Source organism: Pantherophis guttatus, chromosome 1 (assembly GCF_059756535.1).
Source record: "Pantherophis guttatus breed Tessera chromosome 1, ASM5975653v1, whole genome shotgun sequence".
Lineage (NCBI taxonomy): Eukaryota > Metazoa > Chordata > Lepidosauria > Squamata > Colubridae > Pantherophis > Pantherophis guttatus.
Window position 1 is genome coordinate 110530392 of NC_142063.1, and position 16379 is coordinate 110546770.

The 16379-nt window shown below is 38.6% G+C and overlaps 1 protein-coding gene across 2 annotated transcripts in view; it reads right to left on the reverse strand.

Annotated features, from left to right (window-relative positions):
• The window catches only part of B4GALNT4 (beta-1,4-N-acetyl-galactosaminyltransferase 4), a 206201-nt gene that overhangs the window by 25080 nt on the left and 164742 nt on the right, over nt 1-16379 (reverse strand). For both annotated transcript variants that reach the window (XM_034416704.3, XM_087881271.1), the window contains exons 8-9: nt 12565-12643; nt 10049-10115 (exon numbers count right to left, since the gene is read on the reverse strand). In XM_034416704.3, the coding sequence (XP_034272595.2) occupies nt 10049-10115; nt 12565-12643 (146 nt within the window). The remainder of the gene's footprint in view (nt 1-10048; nt 10116-12564; nt 12644-16379) is intronic.

Sequence of the window (16379 nt, forward strand, 5' to 3'; positions counted from 1 at the left end):
TATTTTCTATAATATCTATTTTGACAACTGATGCACCATTTAAACAGTGGCAAAAGCATATATCTAAATTTGTGTGGCAGGGGAAAAATCTTTATATTAATCATGAATTAAATATAAGATATTACAAGATGCAAAGGGAAGAGAAAGATTGGATTGATCTGATTTGAAGATGTATTTTGTAGCTTACTGTTTCATTTGGATCAAAGAGTAGATGTTGCTGAGAAACAGAAGGTTTTTGGAGCTAGAAGGATATAGCCAGAAGTTTGGATGGCATGGGTATCTGTGGTACGACAAAGTCAAGGTTAATGTGGATTTTAAAAGTCATTATGTTATATGTGACATATTGAGTATACGGAATAGATACAAACCCAGATTGTGCCCAAAATACATTTGTGGCTCTCCACAAGAAGCATTTTATAGATGAAAAATCATAGGCAAAGAAAAATGACTAATTTATCAAGAGATTATAATTTTGTCAAGGGAAATAAAAATAAAACCAAGAGAAGAACTGGTGGCATAATTGCCAATGATTTTCTTATTTTGCATGTATTAGGACAGGGGTGGGCAATTGTGGCTCTTTTACAACCTGTGGACTTCAACTCCCAAGCTGTCTCAGGAATTCTGGGAGTTGAAGTCCACAGGTTGTAAAAGAGCCACAATTGCCCACCCCTGTATTAGGAAGATTTAAAGTAGACAAAATAATTTGGTTTTGAACATTGGAGAACTCCGTTTGAAATAGAATTGTGTACAAATGATAAACATGCAATTTCTAAAATGTATAATTTACTGAAATTTGAATGGAAGAACAAATAAAAGAATTTACAGGTAGTCCTTGACTTATGAGTGTTCATTTAATAACAGTTTGAAGTTATGATGGCCTCAAACCACAGTTAAAAAAAATACTAATCTAGCAGATCTTGCGTTGACCATAATCTCATTCAGAGTTTGCTCAAAACAAATGCTAATTAAGTGAGTGCTTCTCACTTGAAGGAGAATCCTGTCTCCCACCAAGAGACATTATTTACCATCCTTTTCCCTCAAGAGCTCATCCATAGCATCCTCTTCTCCCATTTTTCACGACCACCATGACAACTCTGAGAAGTAGGATAGGCTGAGAAAGTAGGAGTTGCCCAAACTCACCCAATGAGCTTCCATAGCAGAGGGTGGGTTTGAATTTGGGTCTTAATTTCACATCATGCAGTCAGCACAGCTGTCCATCAGGAGAAAAGCTAAAGACATATTTCCCTTTTCAAGATCTTCAAATGAACTAGGACCATATAATACAGCTAAACACATGAGATTGATCACATGTGAATGATGTCAGTGCAGGGGAGGTTGGATCTTTAATTGCTCATGTGCTGAGTGTGTTATAACTGGAGTAACATACAGGAAGGGTTATGGTGCTATATCAGTGTCTTTCCTTCAGAAGAATCCAAGCAGTTCACAAATCACCACAAGGGACCATATCACCTACTTCTTACTTGGCTTCAGGGTTGGGCTCCTGGGGGTTCGGCAGGGTTTGGGCGATCCTCTAGCCAAGGATTGCCGGGGTTCAGGAAACCCCCAAATGCCACCCTTGGCTGGCCATGCCCCTCCCGCCCCTCCCAGGAGTCTTCACGCAGCCCATTCATCATTCCAAATAAGTGCAGGGGCAGTGTGGAGGGTCTGGGAGGGCAAAAAACGGGCCTACTGGAGGTTCTGGAAATCCGGAAAAGGCCTGTTTCCGGCCTCCAGAGGTCCTCCAGAGACCGGGGGAAGTAGTTTTCACCCTCCTGGAGGCTCAAGGAAAGCCTCCGGCGCCTGAGGAGGGTGAAACCCTCACCCTGCTGTGGTGCAGGTGGCCGACTAGGCCACGCTCACGATGGCCACCCAGCAACGGGGCAGCGAATCCATTGCTAAAGGATCTGAAGCCCACCCCTGCTTGGCTTCTCATCTGCCCCAAGACAATTTTTTGCTCTTTATATTGGACTTTGCTAACTTCAGCTATAGATGGGATATCGACTGAGCTTTTCTTTATTGTCTGTACCCTTTGTTGGTTTTTAAACTTACAGTATACTATTTACTCTTTCCCTTGCCCTATTTTGCGAATCCTAGAATAGGACCTGGGCTGGAGAAGATAGAATGGAAAATTTCTTATTCTGAACTTCCTTCAAGTAGTATATGTTAGAATCTATATTTCGGGGGGGGAGGGGGGGAGAGATAATTATCTCCTACATGCTCTCCTAGACAAGAGCAGTATTTTTTCAGTACTACAAACCTAAAGCTTCAATATTCTGGATTCTGGTCTATTTCAGCCAATAAATAAGCCAAGCATCTTTTAAAAGTTTGGGGGGGGGGGAAATAGTAGGGAGGGAAGAGTGATATAGTATACACCGAGGATGTTAATTGCATGGTGTATTACACTGCTGAAAGAGCATCGGCTGCCTCAGTGGAGGGAGAGAAATGTCAATATTAGTTTTCTTTCCTTAGGTCAGCATGAGATCCTGGCAAGTCTGCTGGAAGTAAGGCAGATTCACCCATCAAAGAAGAATAGATGGTTCCATTCTTATCTGCTTTTGATTCTCTGGTACCAAGATAACTAATGCTTAGAATACAGGCTTGGCTAAGCTCTCTAAGGAAAGGGCAAATGTGATTGCGGTAAAGAGCTTAACAGAATTCTTGGGAAAACAATTTCTGTAAAAATGGTGGTTTATAAAAGCTGCTCTTATACTTTATGAAAGAAGAACTAATTAAAGTAATTCTAACTGTCATCTGGGGGAGGCACAAAACATGGATTATTTCAACAAGACTATTATTGTTGTTCTTAACTATTTATATTCACCATACAAATCAAATCTTCTATTATTCATTTATTATTTTCGTAATATGCAACTGTGTTATTCAGGCCGGTTAACCTGAGAAACACAATCCAGGATTCTTCATAACAACAGATTTTTTCCCCTTGCACTTTTCTACACAAGAGCAATCAATACCTTCCACTGCTATGCAGAGCCTCTTGCTGTAAAATAGTTTAACCCAAAACACAAAATATCAGGTCAAACAAGTTTTGTCAGAAATGGAGGCTTTAAATTATTCAGCATGTCTGCATGTCCATTATTCTCCTGAGACACCTTTTTACAATTTGTCTTTAAAATCAAACTGGCCGCATCTGTTAAAACTAACAGAAGATTGAGGTTCCTAGAAATATTCTGTCAGAACTGCAAAACATTTGCGGTTTGAGGTTATCTCCTTTCCACCATCTTGTATTGTGTTTCTGTATAAGGAGAGTCTGTTACTTGTAGAAATTCCATGACACAAGAAACTAAGGAGGCTTGGCTGCTGACATGCAGCTGGGCACACGGCAGAGAAAAGGCTTTTGCTGACAAAGTGGCTTATGAAATTGACCTGAGTCTTTAAAATGATGGGCTGGCACGGGTCTATGACAGCTTGCCACGGCCAACTCACCACAGGACAAGAGTTACACTAATATCAAAGAAATAGTTGAATAGAGTCATTAAAGAAAGGATGCCAAAGGAGCAGTGGTGGGTTTCAAATTTTTTTACGACCAGTTCTGTGGTCGTGGCTTGGTGGGCATGGCATGGATTGTTGGGCATGGCTTGGTGGGCGTGGCAGGGGAAGCATACTGTAAAATCTCCATTTCCACCCCACTTTAGGGGAAGGATACTGTAAAATCTCCATTCCCTCTCCAATCCAGGGGAAGGTTACTGCAAAATCCCCATTTCCTCCCCATCAGCTGGGACTTGGGAGGCAGAAAATAGATGGGGGCTGGGCTAGTCAGAATTTTTACTACCGGTTCTCCGAACTAGTCAAAATTTCCGCTACCGGTTCTCTAGAACTGGTCAGAACCTGCTGAAACCCACCTCTGCAAAGAAGGGACAAAATAAAATTTGAACGTAAAAAATGAATTGTAAAAAAAATTATTTTAAATAATTAAATTGAATTGTTGAATTGTCCCACAGTGACTTGTCCCATGGTGAATTGGCCCACGGTGAGTTAACCGTGGAGAGTAAACAATGGTGAGTTGGCTGTGGTGAATTGTCCCATTCTGGCTGGCACTTGGGGTAGGGGGCTTGAAGATTGAATGTTAGGCATTTTGTTGTGAACAGTCCTGGCCTGTATCTCTTCAGATTCCTTAAATGAGCCAGCACAATATTCAGATCAAAAGGTGCATGAGAAAATACTTAAGGAAAAAAAAAGGGGGGGGGACTTCAAACGAATGGTTTGGAGAAAAATCAGTTTAAAATACGTATTCTAAGCAAGCCTCAGAATATTTTCAAACTCATAAGAAAGCAGGATAGGATGGGCATTTGTGTTATCATATCCAAGCTGAAAAGAGTCTGATTCATTCATCACTGTTTCAAACACACAGAGAGAAGGTGAGAGGCCTGAGAATTGGTTGCCTGGTTACCGATAGGATGTATCAAAGAATAAGATCCAGTGGATGTCCAGCTCCAAGAGCCAAAGAGCAGGACCTTCAAGTAATTGTAAACAGGACCACAATTATTTAGCTTATTTCTGAAAATATTTGCTCTTTTTTGCTAATTACTGCCAAGGCACTAACTTTGACAGCACAATGCCATATTAAACAAAACAAAACCAAAGAAATATGCATCATAATACTATGGAAAACAATTCTGAAAACTTTCAGCGCTTGCCTTGATTAAACATTTCTTAGCTATAGTGAGAAACTACACTTTCATAACATGAAAGTAACCCCAATCGAATTCTCTGAATCGGATGTGAAGCTAATGTGAATTCAATTTGAATACCTAATGTGTGTCTCTAGTTTCCAGGCCTTCCATCAGGCAACATGGAGTAAACAGTGCAGAAATATAAATTTAATTTGCCCCTTTGGGGCAGTGATCTAAATTGCTATACAGTATCACAAGCTGTTAATGACACAAAAATAAAGGTCACATTGGGGATTTCAGGGCTATCACCAAAGAGCAAAGTCCATGTATTTTGAAGCCCTGAAAAATAGAGGTCACTTCACTCTTCTTTATAAAAAGATGCCTCATGGATGTTATGGTCATATCTGTTTAGTGAAGGTTTTCATCCAGATCAATACTAAGAAGCTGCTACAGCTGCAGAGAAATAGGAGACCATCTTCTGGCTAGATTCCTATGTCAGCTGAGTACCAGGACTTGCTCAGTTCTAATTCCATGTGGTGACACCATCTTCCAATCCAGCAGGAGAGGAAGGAACCTCGAGAATTCAGGACAAAAGCAATCATCTACATGTTTGGATCACACTAAAAACAAGCAGTGGTAATAATATTTCACTTGTTTTCAAGTTTACCTCTAAGACAATACATCTTATATTAATTTACAGCTGGAAATCACAATCTGTATTATTAGATTTCAGAATAGCCAAAAAGATTGGCCAGAAATGTCAATCATGACGTAAAGATATGAAATATTGGGAATGGGTGTGAGGGTGGGTGGAAAAGAAATATAAAAGTGAGTAGACATTATCAAAAGATAGAAGAGAGTTTACTGGTACCTTATCTCATAAATCACAACATAGCCTACATGGGGCACCCCTTGAGGAGCACCCGGAGGCTCCAACTGGTGCAGAATGCGCGGGGGATTATGGGAGCGAATGGGGTGCTCCCATGTGACACCTCTCCTGCGTGAGCTGCATTGGTTTCCAGTGGTCTTCCGGGTGCGCTTCAAGGTGTTGGTTACCACCTTTAAAGCGCTCCATGGCATAGGACCTGGGTATTTGCGGGACCGCCTTCTGCCGCCAATAGCCTCCCACTGACCAGTACGCTCCCACAGAGAGGGACTCCTCAGGGTGCCATCAGCCAGGCAATGTCGGCTGGCAACCCCCAGGGGGAGGGCCTTCTTTGTGGCAGCTCCTGCCCTCTGGAACGATTTGCCCCCGGAGATATGAAGGATATAGGATCTCCCGGTCTTTCGCCGTGCCCTAAAAACTTTTCTTTTCCATCAAGCAGGGCTGGCGTGAACCCCCCCCCCTTTTTTTTATCTTTTTAAATTGTCAATGGGTTTTAGTTTGAATGTTTTAAATTCTGGGCCAAAGTCATGTAATTTTTTTTTAAAAAAATTAAATTTTGTATTGGTATATGTTTTAGTTCTGGCTGTGCACTGCCCTGAGTCCACTAGGAGAAGGGCGGTATACAAATTGAATAAAATAAATAAATAAATAAATAAATAAATAAATAAATAAATAGCCAAGCTGTCATGAATTTTTACAAGTATTTCAAATAACATAAAGAGATTCTGCCTCAATAAACAGACTACAGATTGAGTCCAACTTTCTGTAGTTACTCCGGACTAGCATTAAAGATACTTTACTGAAATCTGCCCATTTTCTGTTTCCTTGATCTTGCCTAGTTGTGTTGGGCTTGATAAAAAGGACACTTTGCTCTGTTTTTGTGCCATGACAATTAATTTGTCTTACGAGGATTATATACTTGTTTAGCTGTATAAAATAGAAATATGAGGATAATGCTTTAATGTATTCTAAATAGTATCATTATTACCCGTAGATTTTAGGTTTGATATATATAAAAGAGAGCAGCTATTTAGAGACCTTTCTTCCAGTTACACTGAAGATGAAATGATGTGTTAGGGAAAGCATGATATCAGAAGGACAAGAGTGCCTGTCACTTAGTCTGCACTTCAGTTGCTTCACCAACTTTCCCATGGAAATCTCTCTTGAATAGCTGGTACAAATTAACTACAACATAGTTTTGTTGTGTTGTCTTGCATTTTTCCATACATGCTTGCTGGCTGTTTTCTTTCTAAAGTGTTTAGACTCTTTTTGATCAAAGCTTTGCAAATAATAATGGGTGCTACAATTCAAAAATTTTCTTTTTTTCTTTTAGCAAGCATTTTTTTTTTTAAATGGTCGGGGAAACTAAATAGATAGGCTCAGAAGATTAAACAGGTAATGCTGCAAAAGGAAAAAGCAGACAAGGATAAATAGCCAGACAGGAGTAGCTTGAGGAGATGGGCAGAGTAGAAGGAAATGACTGCTATCTGTGGCCATACTCCACCCTCAAGGAGAGCAATTCCAGATGCTAAATGGCAGCAAAGTCTGTGATAGCATCCACAATATTCATCCACTCGCCTGTATCTGGCAGCTAAATTACATAATTAAATATAGCTATTGTTATTAAATGCTTTGGGATTTTCCAAAACAAATCTCCTACATGAGATTTGCCTTCCTAGAAAGTTACTATTACCTATCTTTCAACTAAGACAACCTAAAGGCAGGAAATGATACTGGTCTATCAAGAATTGTATTGTTACTAATCTGGTTTTTAGGTAGCAAGAGCCTTGTCCTTCTCCATACTATGAGATAGGCTGGAAAAGTTCATTAGATAGGCACTTCTCTAATAATATAGAGTAATAAGGTACAACCTTCCTTATTATAGTCTGCTTTGGGAAATATAACCTCCCATTTATTCTAACTGCCTTTGAAGTTACTGACTGATGAGCTGCTTCTTGATTTTAATGCGAGTTGTTGATTCCATTTTTGCAATTGGGCTTAATTTCTGCATTATTGCTGTTGTTATCCCTTAACTGCTTCATAAATTTTGAAAAACACAATACAAATACAATAAAATCTGCAGTGAGAATTGCATGAATTCCCTGTACGGAATACATCTACACAAAAGCTTATTTTAGTCATCCCTGGACACAGCTGAAGAATGATCAAGTGCAAAAATTATGCCAGTGATCATCTGTGTAATGGTTAAAAATATATTAAATATTAAACGGTAATATTTTACTCTTTTCCTCCCCTTCTCTTATAGGTCCATATGCAATGATTCCTGGTTTTTTGGGGCAGGGGGGGGAGGGGGGCCTAAGGAAGGAATTTCAGGCAAAGAATGAGATATCAAGAAAATCACTTTTCATGGAGTAGTAGACATAGACCACAGGACAGAGGCGAAAATTCACAGGGACTGATGTCTCCAGAAGGAAACGTTCCCTCACAGCCCATCTATTTTACAGGCACTTCTGTCAATACCCCAATTGCCCTGATCTCTTGTGCGCCAGTCGTGGCCCCGTACTTCTTACACAAGCCCTCTGCTTTATCTATACCTTCTGCTGGATACTTAATTACAGGCACCTTGTGTATTGAGTGCCAGGCAGAAATCTATTCATCAAGCGCCTCCTGCTGCCAGACCAAGTTATGAGCAGGAAGTGGAAGATCTATGGATTTAATTAAATCTGGCACTATCCATCCTTGCTTACAAGACAGCTGTTCATAATTCAATTTCGGAAGCATCATCTGATGGACATTTGCTGGATGGGGGGGAGGGGCTTTGATACAAGCCTCTTCTCTTTTTGCCCAGGGACCAAAGAAGTGCCTAGAAGCTTCTGATGCTCCTAGAAAGTATTTTATTTATATATATACTGCTCCCGAGAGATATTACACATATACACTTTTGCTTTTATATGAAGCATCAACGTTTCATGTTGTTTTACAGTGCCTTTTTTATTTGTGAAAGACAGTAACTAAATGCCTTTCATAGCTTAAATGCTTGATCCATCTGGTATTATTTTATGGAGCGTATTCACAGCTTCATAAACATGCTGCCAGATTCATAGACAAGAGACCAGCAGTGATTCTAGACATGAGTTGACACAGCTTAATGTGAATTAGACTCAGCTAAAGAGTCTAAGACACATGACATGGCATGGTTAGATATTAGTCCCCGCTGCATATTAGAAAGACGTTATTAAAACCGTTGATTGCCCTCAATCAACATGAAGGTGCAGTTCCTTATCATACCCACTGTGGTTTAATTCCAGCACATTTCTCCTACCCTTCCTGCAGTTTGACAAATATGTGCCTTGGGCTTCTCAGTTTCTGACCTCAGAAATCTTCAATTTAATCCCCACACAGGGAGCAGCAGTCCAACTATTTTGTACTAGGTTCAGAAGATGCAATCAGAGGTACCAAAAAAAACTGAAGATTGATTGAAAGCAAGGTTAATTAAATAACTTTAGATAATGTATACCCTTCACATTAATTTTGTCTTACAAAAGGAGAAGTGAAATATCTTTCTATCCCATTTTTGTTTATCCAGTTGTACTAAATGCCGATAAGGGAGTTAGTCCCATCATTTAAAGTTTGTAAAAAAGACAACCAAGCACTTTCTCCCTTTCTAGAATGAACTTGTAGAAGGACTTTTCAAAGATGTAGTTTTAGAAGGCTGACTGGAAAAAAAGGCTATAGTGCAAGTTGATAGCTCAGCAGAGAAAGGGAGCCAACATTCTACAGTATTAATAAAAAAGCTGGTAAAGTTTTGAGAAAAATGACTATGAAGGAAAAATTTCAGGAAAAATTTATTCAATTAATTTATCTAGAAGATTTCTATTCTACCTTGAGGCCCTCTCTTGCAATTTACATATTCTATAAAGAGCAGCATTATGAAATAGTAATAAAAACACAGCGGTTACACAATTAAAATGATAAAAGATCGGAGAAAAATAAACTAACAAAATCAAGCAATAATACAAACAGCAAAACAACAAAATTAATCAAACTGACTAACAGTTTCAGAAAGTAACAAAATATAATGTAATTTGGAAACACCCCCTCCACAATATTTAATCAACAAATAGGCTTTACATGATGCATAAAAATAATAAATCCAATAAAATTGAAAGATGATCCTTAGACTGCTAAACAAAGTTCAGAGTTTTTATGCCTTCTTCTCTTATTGTCTGATGGAAGATCTAGAGGCAAAGCTGCCTCTCTGCCTAAGAAAAGGGAGCCTTTGTATTTTTCTAGGATTTCTTCTATCCTGTGCTGATCAACATTTCTTAACACCAATTATACTGAAAAGATGATCCTCTCACCTATCACAATGATGTTATATGCCACAAAATTGGCATACAAGGGTTCAATACGAGGGGGAAAAAATCAGAATACAAGGTCTTTTAGGCAGTACATACAGTTGGCCCCTCACTTTTTTTTGCATACTGTCCTCATTAACCATAAACACTGCAATCCTATTTATTAGTATGCAGGGGGGAATTGGTTTTCTAGGGCTTCAGAGAATCTTTACCTGTATAGAGTGAGATGTAAGGGGAATCAATGACTTCAAACTTGAAGCTGGGAAGGAAAATTCGCCACTGAAAGAAACAGAAGTCCTTCAATTTGCATACATTTATATTCATAAGTAATAAAATTTACCGCTGAAACTACAGATTATATCATACAAGTATAATACATAAAATATAACGCAAACATGATCAGATGTGAATAAAGTTGATTGAACACAATTGTAGCAAATGTAGATATCTATCCAAACTTATAACATTAATGTCGTTAAGAGTCACCAATTTTAAAACTGCAGCTTTCCCAGGGATCTAGTTAATTTATATATTTTTTCAAGCCAACAACAAAATAAGATCGACTACTTAATAACTAATGTTAAGAGAACACACACACACGCACACGCACAAATGTATACATTCCACTTCAGAACCCATGAATGTTTCAATCATCTGACTCAATGTTTGTCTCCATGGTACCATATTATGAATAGGACAGCAGATAATATAATGGCTGCAATTCTTCACTAAAAACAAGTGCAAATTGCTATGCTATTTCAATTTTCCTTCAAGATGCATTGAGGGTATAATTTGAAAATAAAACGTCTCCCTTAATAAAAGATTGATAAGTTTGAGTAAATACTGTGAATAGAATCTATTTTGTTTACATTGAGAAGACCAAACTTGAGCATTGGCATAAATCTACATCTGCAGAGCCAAACATGGATCTTCTTCCTACCCCAAATTTAAGGGTGTTTTTTTTTTTTAGAGAGAAATGATCCAGGCATTGTAAGAAAAGGCAATACTATTCTCTTGGGATGTCTCAGTGCTTTTTGACTGGCAGTCAAATCCTTTATCCTTCTGTTGAATGTATTATTATTTCCTTTCAAAGAATGTAAGCTAAGTGTTTCTATAAATGTACTAAAAACGTAATTGCTTCCCATCTTCTGCCTGTCATATGAACTCATCTTTTGTATTTCAAAATGCAAATATTACATATAGTATTCTAAATAGCAATGTGAATATTAATATCAGGAAGCGGGTAGGACAGCCATCTATACAATTTTATGGTTTCAATATTATTCATTCACTTTTTTTAAATAAAGCAAATAACAAACAATCGCAAAACTGCTCTGGAGATGAAAATGGTTTCAGAATAACACTGCCTTTAGGGTAAGGGCAGCATCTTTTCAACAAAATTTCATCCCCCTCTAGGGAATACCTTAAAATAATATGTATCCGAGAATCCTCTAAATAGATTTCATACATAAGAAATAGAATGTGGATTATTCAAAGAACTGGTATTGAAGGTCACTGATAATATTCCTAGAGCTGGCCTGAGAGCTATTGTCCTGTTTGTGATGCTTCCATTTGAAATATCTGAACACAAAGCAGTTCCAGTTACTTTGAGTTCTCCCTAAAAAAAAAAAATCTATTTCCCTTTCCTGCTCTTATAGGTTCAATATTTCGTGTTGCTATGTTTAATTCTGGGAGGGCACCTTGAGAATAATTGACAAGCATTTGGACACTGTGGAAAAGTATCAAAAGCATTAATGTGTCTGGGTTTATCTGCTTGTTTTATATATTTGCTTTTAGATAGGGCATGTGCTGTTCATTCATCAAATTTAACATTGACCCAGGCAAGTCACCTCACAATAGTTTTACAGGCCCAGGTGCTTTTCAGCTCTTGGAGCAGCCAAAGGATAGTATATATGATGTTAAACCAAAGATAATCCCATGGAGCATCTCCCCCATTGCCTGTTCTCTGGGTGTTACACCTCCCAGGATGATCCAAAATCCTTTGAGAAAGACTTCACAGTAGGTACAGGCAATCCCTGGGAGGGAAGAGCATTTATGCTGAGTGGCTATTCTTCCTTTTAATTTAGAAATGGAGCCTCTTTTTAAAAAAGACTAATATTTCACCTTCAGCAGCCTGTGGTGCAGTGAAGCTTTATACAAAAGGAATACAGCTCGACTAAGAGGCAAGGAAATGAGCCTGGTTTTTTTGAGACATTTTATCTTGTGAATAAAAGTATTGAAGAAATTAGCAGCTGGGAACTCTTTCTCACTCTCTCCATTTTTCCCAGAGAAGACTGCAATTAATTTGAAAGCGGGGGTGGGGGGAACCCTTCCCGATCTCCACTACAAGCGTGAGAAGATGGGACTTATCTCTTTCTCCCTTATTCTTTGTTTTACTATAGACCCAATTAAGGGAGTTAAGGAAAAAAAACCCTTCCTTATGCTTGTCTTATCTGTTAAACATTGATCTGATAAACATGGACAGGTTGTTTTTCAACTCATACCTCCGATAGCTTACGTTAATGAAAATTCAGTTAATATTCTGCCAGAAATGCTTTTGGGGCTACGGCAGTTTTGTACGATATAAATATGTATTCAATGACAATATTTTGAGTCAATAACCCAAAAGCTGGCAGTCAGAGTTATTGCTATTTTTTTTAAAGCTATTTGATTTTCTTAATGGATTGTTGTACCTGATGGGGAAAATAATCTGTAGGGATTTACTTACACCCACTTCCACATGGTCTGATCCACGGTCATCCTGCTTATGGAGGAGCTCAAAGTAGTAGCGCCTGGAGGAAAGGACACTAGGTGGGAAGAGAAAAAAAGGGAAAGAAGTTATAGCCTCAGCTTTACAGGACCTGAAGGAATTCTCTTTAGTAGTACAGACTAGAGACTGAAGAGGTAAGACCTTATAATTTTTTAATAATTTTTTTTTTGACCAAAAAACCCATTAGCTCTTATTTTTCGGGATGTCTTATTTTGTGGCCGCCCGGCTGCCTGCTCCCTCCCACCATCTGCTTGCCCACAGCCAAAACGGCTTACAGGGCTTCCTGGGGTAGAGGCACTTTTCCCCTGGACAGCAGGAAAGGAGGAGGGTCAAGAGAAAGAATGGGGCCTAGATATAAATATTTTGCTTCGTCATTGATCATATATATTCAAAACTTTGCCTATTTGTGGTTCAATTTTTTGTAGGTTGTTGGCTACCCAGTGTCACCATGTGGCGAAATGAGTAGCAAATCAACAAACAAACAAATAATAAAATGCAATCATGACAACTTTGAACATGTCTTCTGTTTTTGCTTGTGCAAATAAAAGTGGACTTTATTCATTCATTCAGAAGTGAAGTTTTGACGCAAACTCTATATGTATTTCCAAATCACATATGCATAACTTGACCATAGCTTTTAAATGTCAAATACAATGCAGTACTGAAGGATCTATGGAAAAACTTCAAGCATTCAGAAAGCTATCTTTGCTATGAAGGAGATGATCCATTGAAGGAATAAAAAGAAGAATTAGAACAAAGGCAAAGAGGATACTGTCAGTAATTCCAGCTATATTAGATGACCGCCCCCAGCTGACACAGGGGAGATAGATGAGCTGCAGCTACAACAGAGATCCTGCCACGGTATCACTGCTGCCTGTCAGTTCTGATTGGTGAGAGCAGAAGACTCCTAAAATCCTCCTTGCTGGCTTGGTGCACTGCATGTTGCTGCTGCTGCCATGGAAACCATATCCATCTTCCATCCAGGGAGCCAGAAGACTGCTTTGAACTAGCTAAGAAACTCAATCAATGCAGTGTGTTATTCATTTTAATAATAATACAAACTCCCCAGAGTTCAATGAAATTTGATAATTTTGTAAGTTAGGGATTCTTAAGCCCTGGGAAGAAAACAAGAAGACTCTCCATGGAAAAACAAGGCCCAGCCTCCCAAAATATAAGATGGAGAGTTACTAACTTTAGCTGAGACTTGCTAACTGAGCTGTGGCACTATCTTTGCAGAAATGATGGACATTTTTCTAATAGCAACAATACTGGGCTACCCAGAACTTGCTTAGAACAGGGGCCTTATAGGTAGCTTACTTCAAAGACCAGAGGAAGCCATGATATAACTGACTTCAAAGAGCTGGCCAAATGTGCCACAATCAATTTAGAGAAGCCATATTTAATCTCTGGTATTTTCATTCCAAATAACAGGGTTCAGATGCTCAGAAAATACTTGGTTGATAGCTCTTTACATTCCTAGTTTACACTTCTTCAGAAAGATTCCACCCCCACAACCCCACCTCCCAAAAACCAACAACCCCAGAAAAACCAAAATGGCCACTTTGCACCATTTCTTTACATCAGCAAGTGTTTGTCTAAATTACAGTATATCATTTGAAAGACAAGTACTTCTGGAAACCTACGGTAGTTCAAACTAGCACTTCTGAAACTTTAGTTGCCTAAGGAAAGTAAATAAGGGTACCAAAAAACTCTGGTCTTGAAAAGATAAATGGGAAGCAGCGGTGGGTTGGCCCCGGTTCAGACCAGTTCTATAGAACCAGTAGAAAAACCGGAGGGAGGCTCTGCCCACCGACCCCATCAAAATGCTTCTGCGCATGCGCATGTGCGGGGCCCCATTGCGAACCGGTAGTAAAGGTGAGTAGAACCCACCCCTGATGGGAAGGAATTGATCAACCACTAGTTTATACAGATGCTTAAATAAATTTAAAGTTCCTTTTTCTTATCAGACCAATTCTACAAAAGGGCCTAAAGAGTCTTCTTTGAAAAACTGGTTTCCAGTTGAGACTTGAACTCTCTTCTGATATTTTTGTTTTCTAGTCCCTTTGTTTCACTTCCCATAGTGATTCATTAGTTATTCATTAGTAATTCTCTACCACTCCAAAAGGAACATGAGTTCCCTTTCCAAATAATTATCTATGAAGCAGGGGGATCATCTTAGGTGCAATGAATGGAGGCAGATACTTTTTGACAAGGAGATTCACGGAGAGTGAGAATTCTAGAAAAACACTTAGGGTCCATGGATGAATCATCTTCTCTATGGATGCGCTCCCATTGTCTATAATTCTTCCTCATTGTTAAATCATACATTCAAGGCCCTCTTTCTTTTTATAAATACAGTGCATCATACTGCTTTTTGACTGAAATGCTCTATAGAAAACCTTTTTTTTTTATTTTGGTTAAGCTCTGATTTTTTTTCCCTTTTAAATGCCCTAAATAGCCTGTCTCTGTTGCCAGATTATCCTTGGATTTTCTGTTTACATCAAGCTTAGATTCTTTGTTCTTATCCTTTTTCCTTTACATGATCACAGGGCTATTCAAGGAAGAAGTAGGTACAAAGGCTTTCCTTTTCAAAGAGCCCCATGCTGTGGTAAGCTTGTTGGGCATTAAACATTAAGAAAAAAGAAGAAGAGAGAGACTTCTGGGTCTTTTCATAAAGTTTAGAAAGTAAATCTCCATCTGCCCTTGGTCTGAGGTGAAGAATTTTCATACAGATTTTTTATTAAAAATTGGAATGACCTGCATCAAATTATATCCCTCAGTGTAGGCAATGATGACACTACATTTACCTGTCCTGGTTCATTAATACCCAGCTAAGGTTTTTTAGATAGAAGCTCAGAAGGGCCATAAAATGTAACAGATTTAACAGATATAGCATATGTTATCATCTAAGAAGGAGATGGATCAAAACATAGAATTCAGGATCTAAATGTTGGAGATTGTACCATCTCTTCACACCTATGAACCTTATAATCACTAGAACATAAAAGGAGTGATAGATAAAAGATACAAAGTTACCCCTTTTCTGGCCCATTTTAAGTTAAATAAACATATTTAAGAGACTGGGAAACTTTATGATGCAGTTTAAATTCCAGTGAAAATTTCCTTCCCTATGTTTATCTCAATACACTTAACTCTTACTTGAAATATTGGTGTCTGTTAGCATTCACTGATAGCTGCATTAAGCCTAATCTCAGCATCCAAGGAAAGTATGTTATGAGCACTTTTCCTTTTGAATAGGATTTGTTACTACACAATGACTTATATAGTGCTCTACATATGTTCAGTAGCACATCCTCTAACAAGGATGCTCCTGACAAATTGAAATCCCTAACATAAATCGCACACCTGCTTGAGTGCAAGAACACAAATGTTGTTTAGAACCTGTATACTTCTGTTCCTTTCTTTCTTCTCTTGGAGAGGGTTCTTACATAGTTTGAAAGCATGTCTATGCATTTTAACCAATAAGCAAGCTAGTATATTTTAGATGATGTATAATAAGAAGTAGGCGTCACATCATGTAACAACCGGTTTGTCCAGAACCGAAAATGTGAGTGCGCATGTGGCATCAAAAACACGATTATATAGGATGGGATAGTGCTGGGGCAGGTGGGCGGGGCCAACTGCTGGTCAGAACTACCAGTTTCCCCGAACCGATCCGAACCGGTAGCAGCCCACCTCTGTGTATAATGCTGATTAAGATTACAAAAATAAAAAATAGAATTACAAAATGGAAGGACTGAAAGGGATCTTAG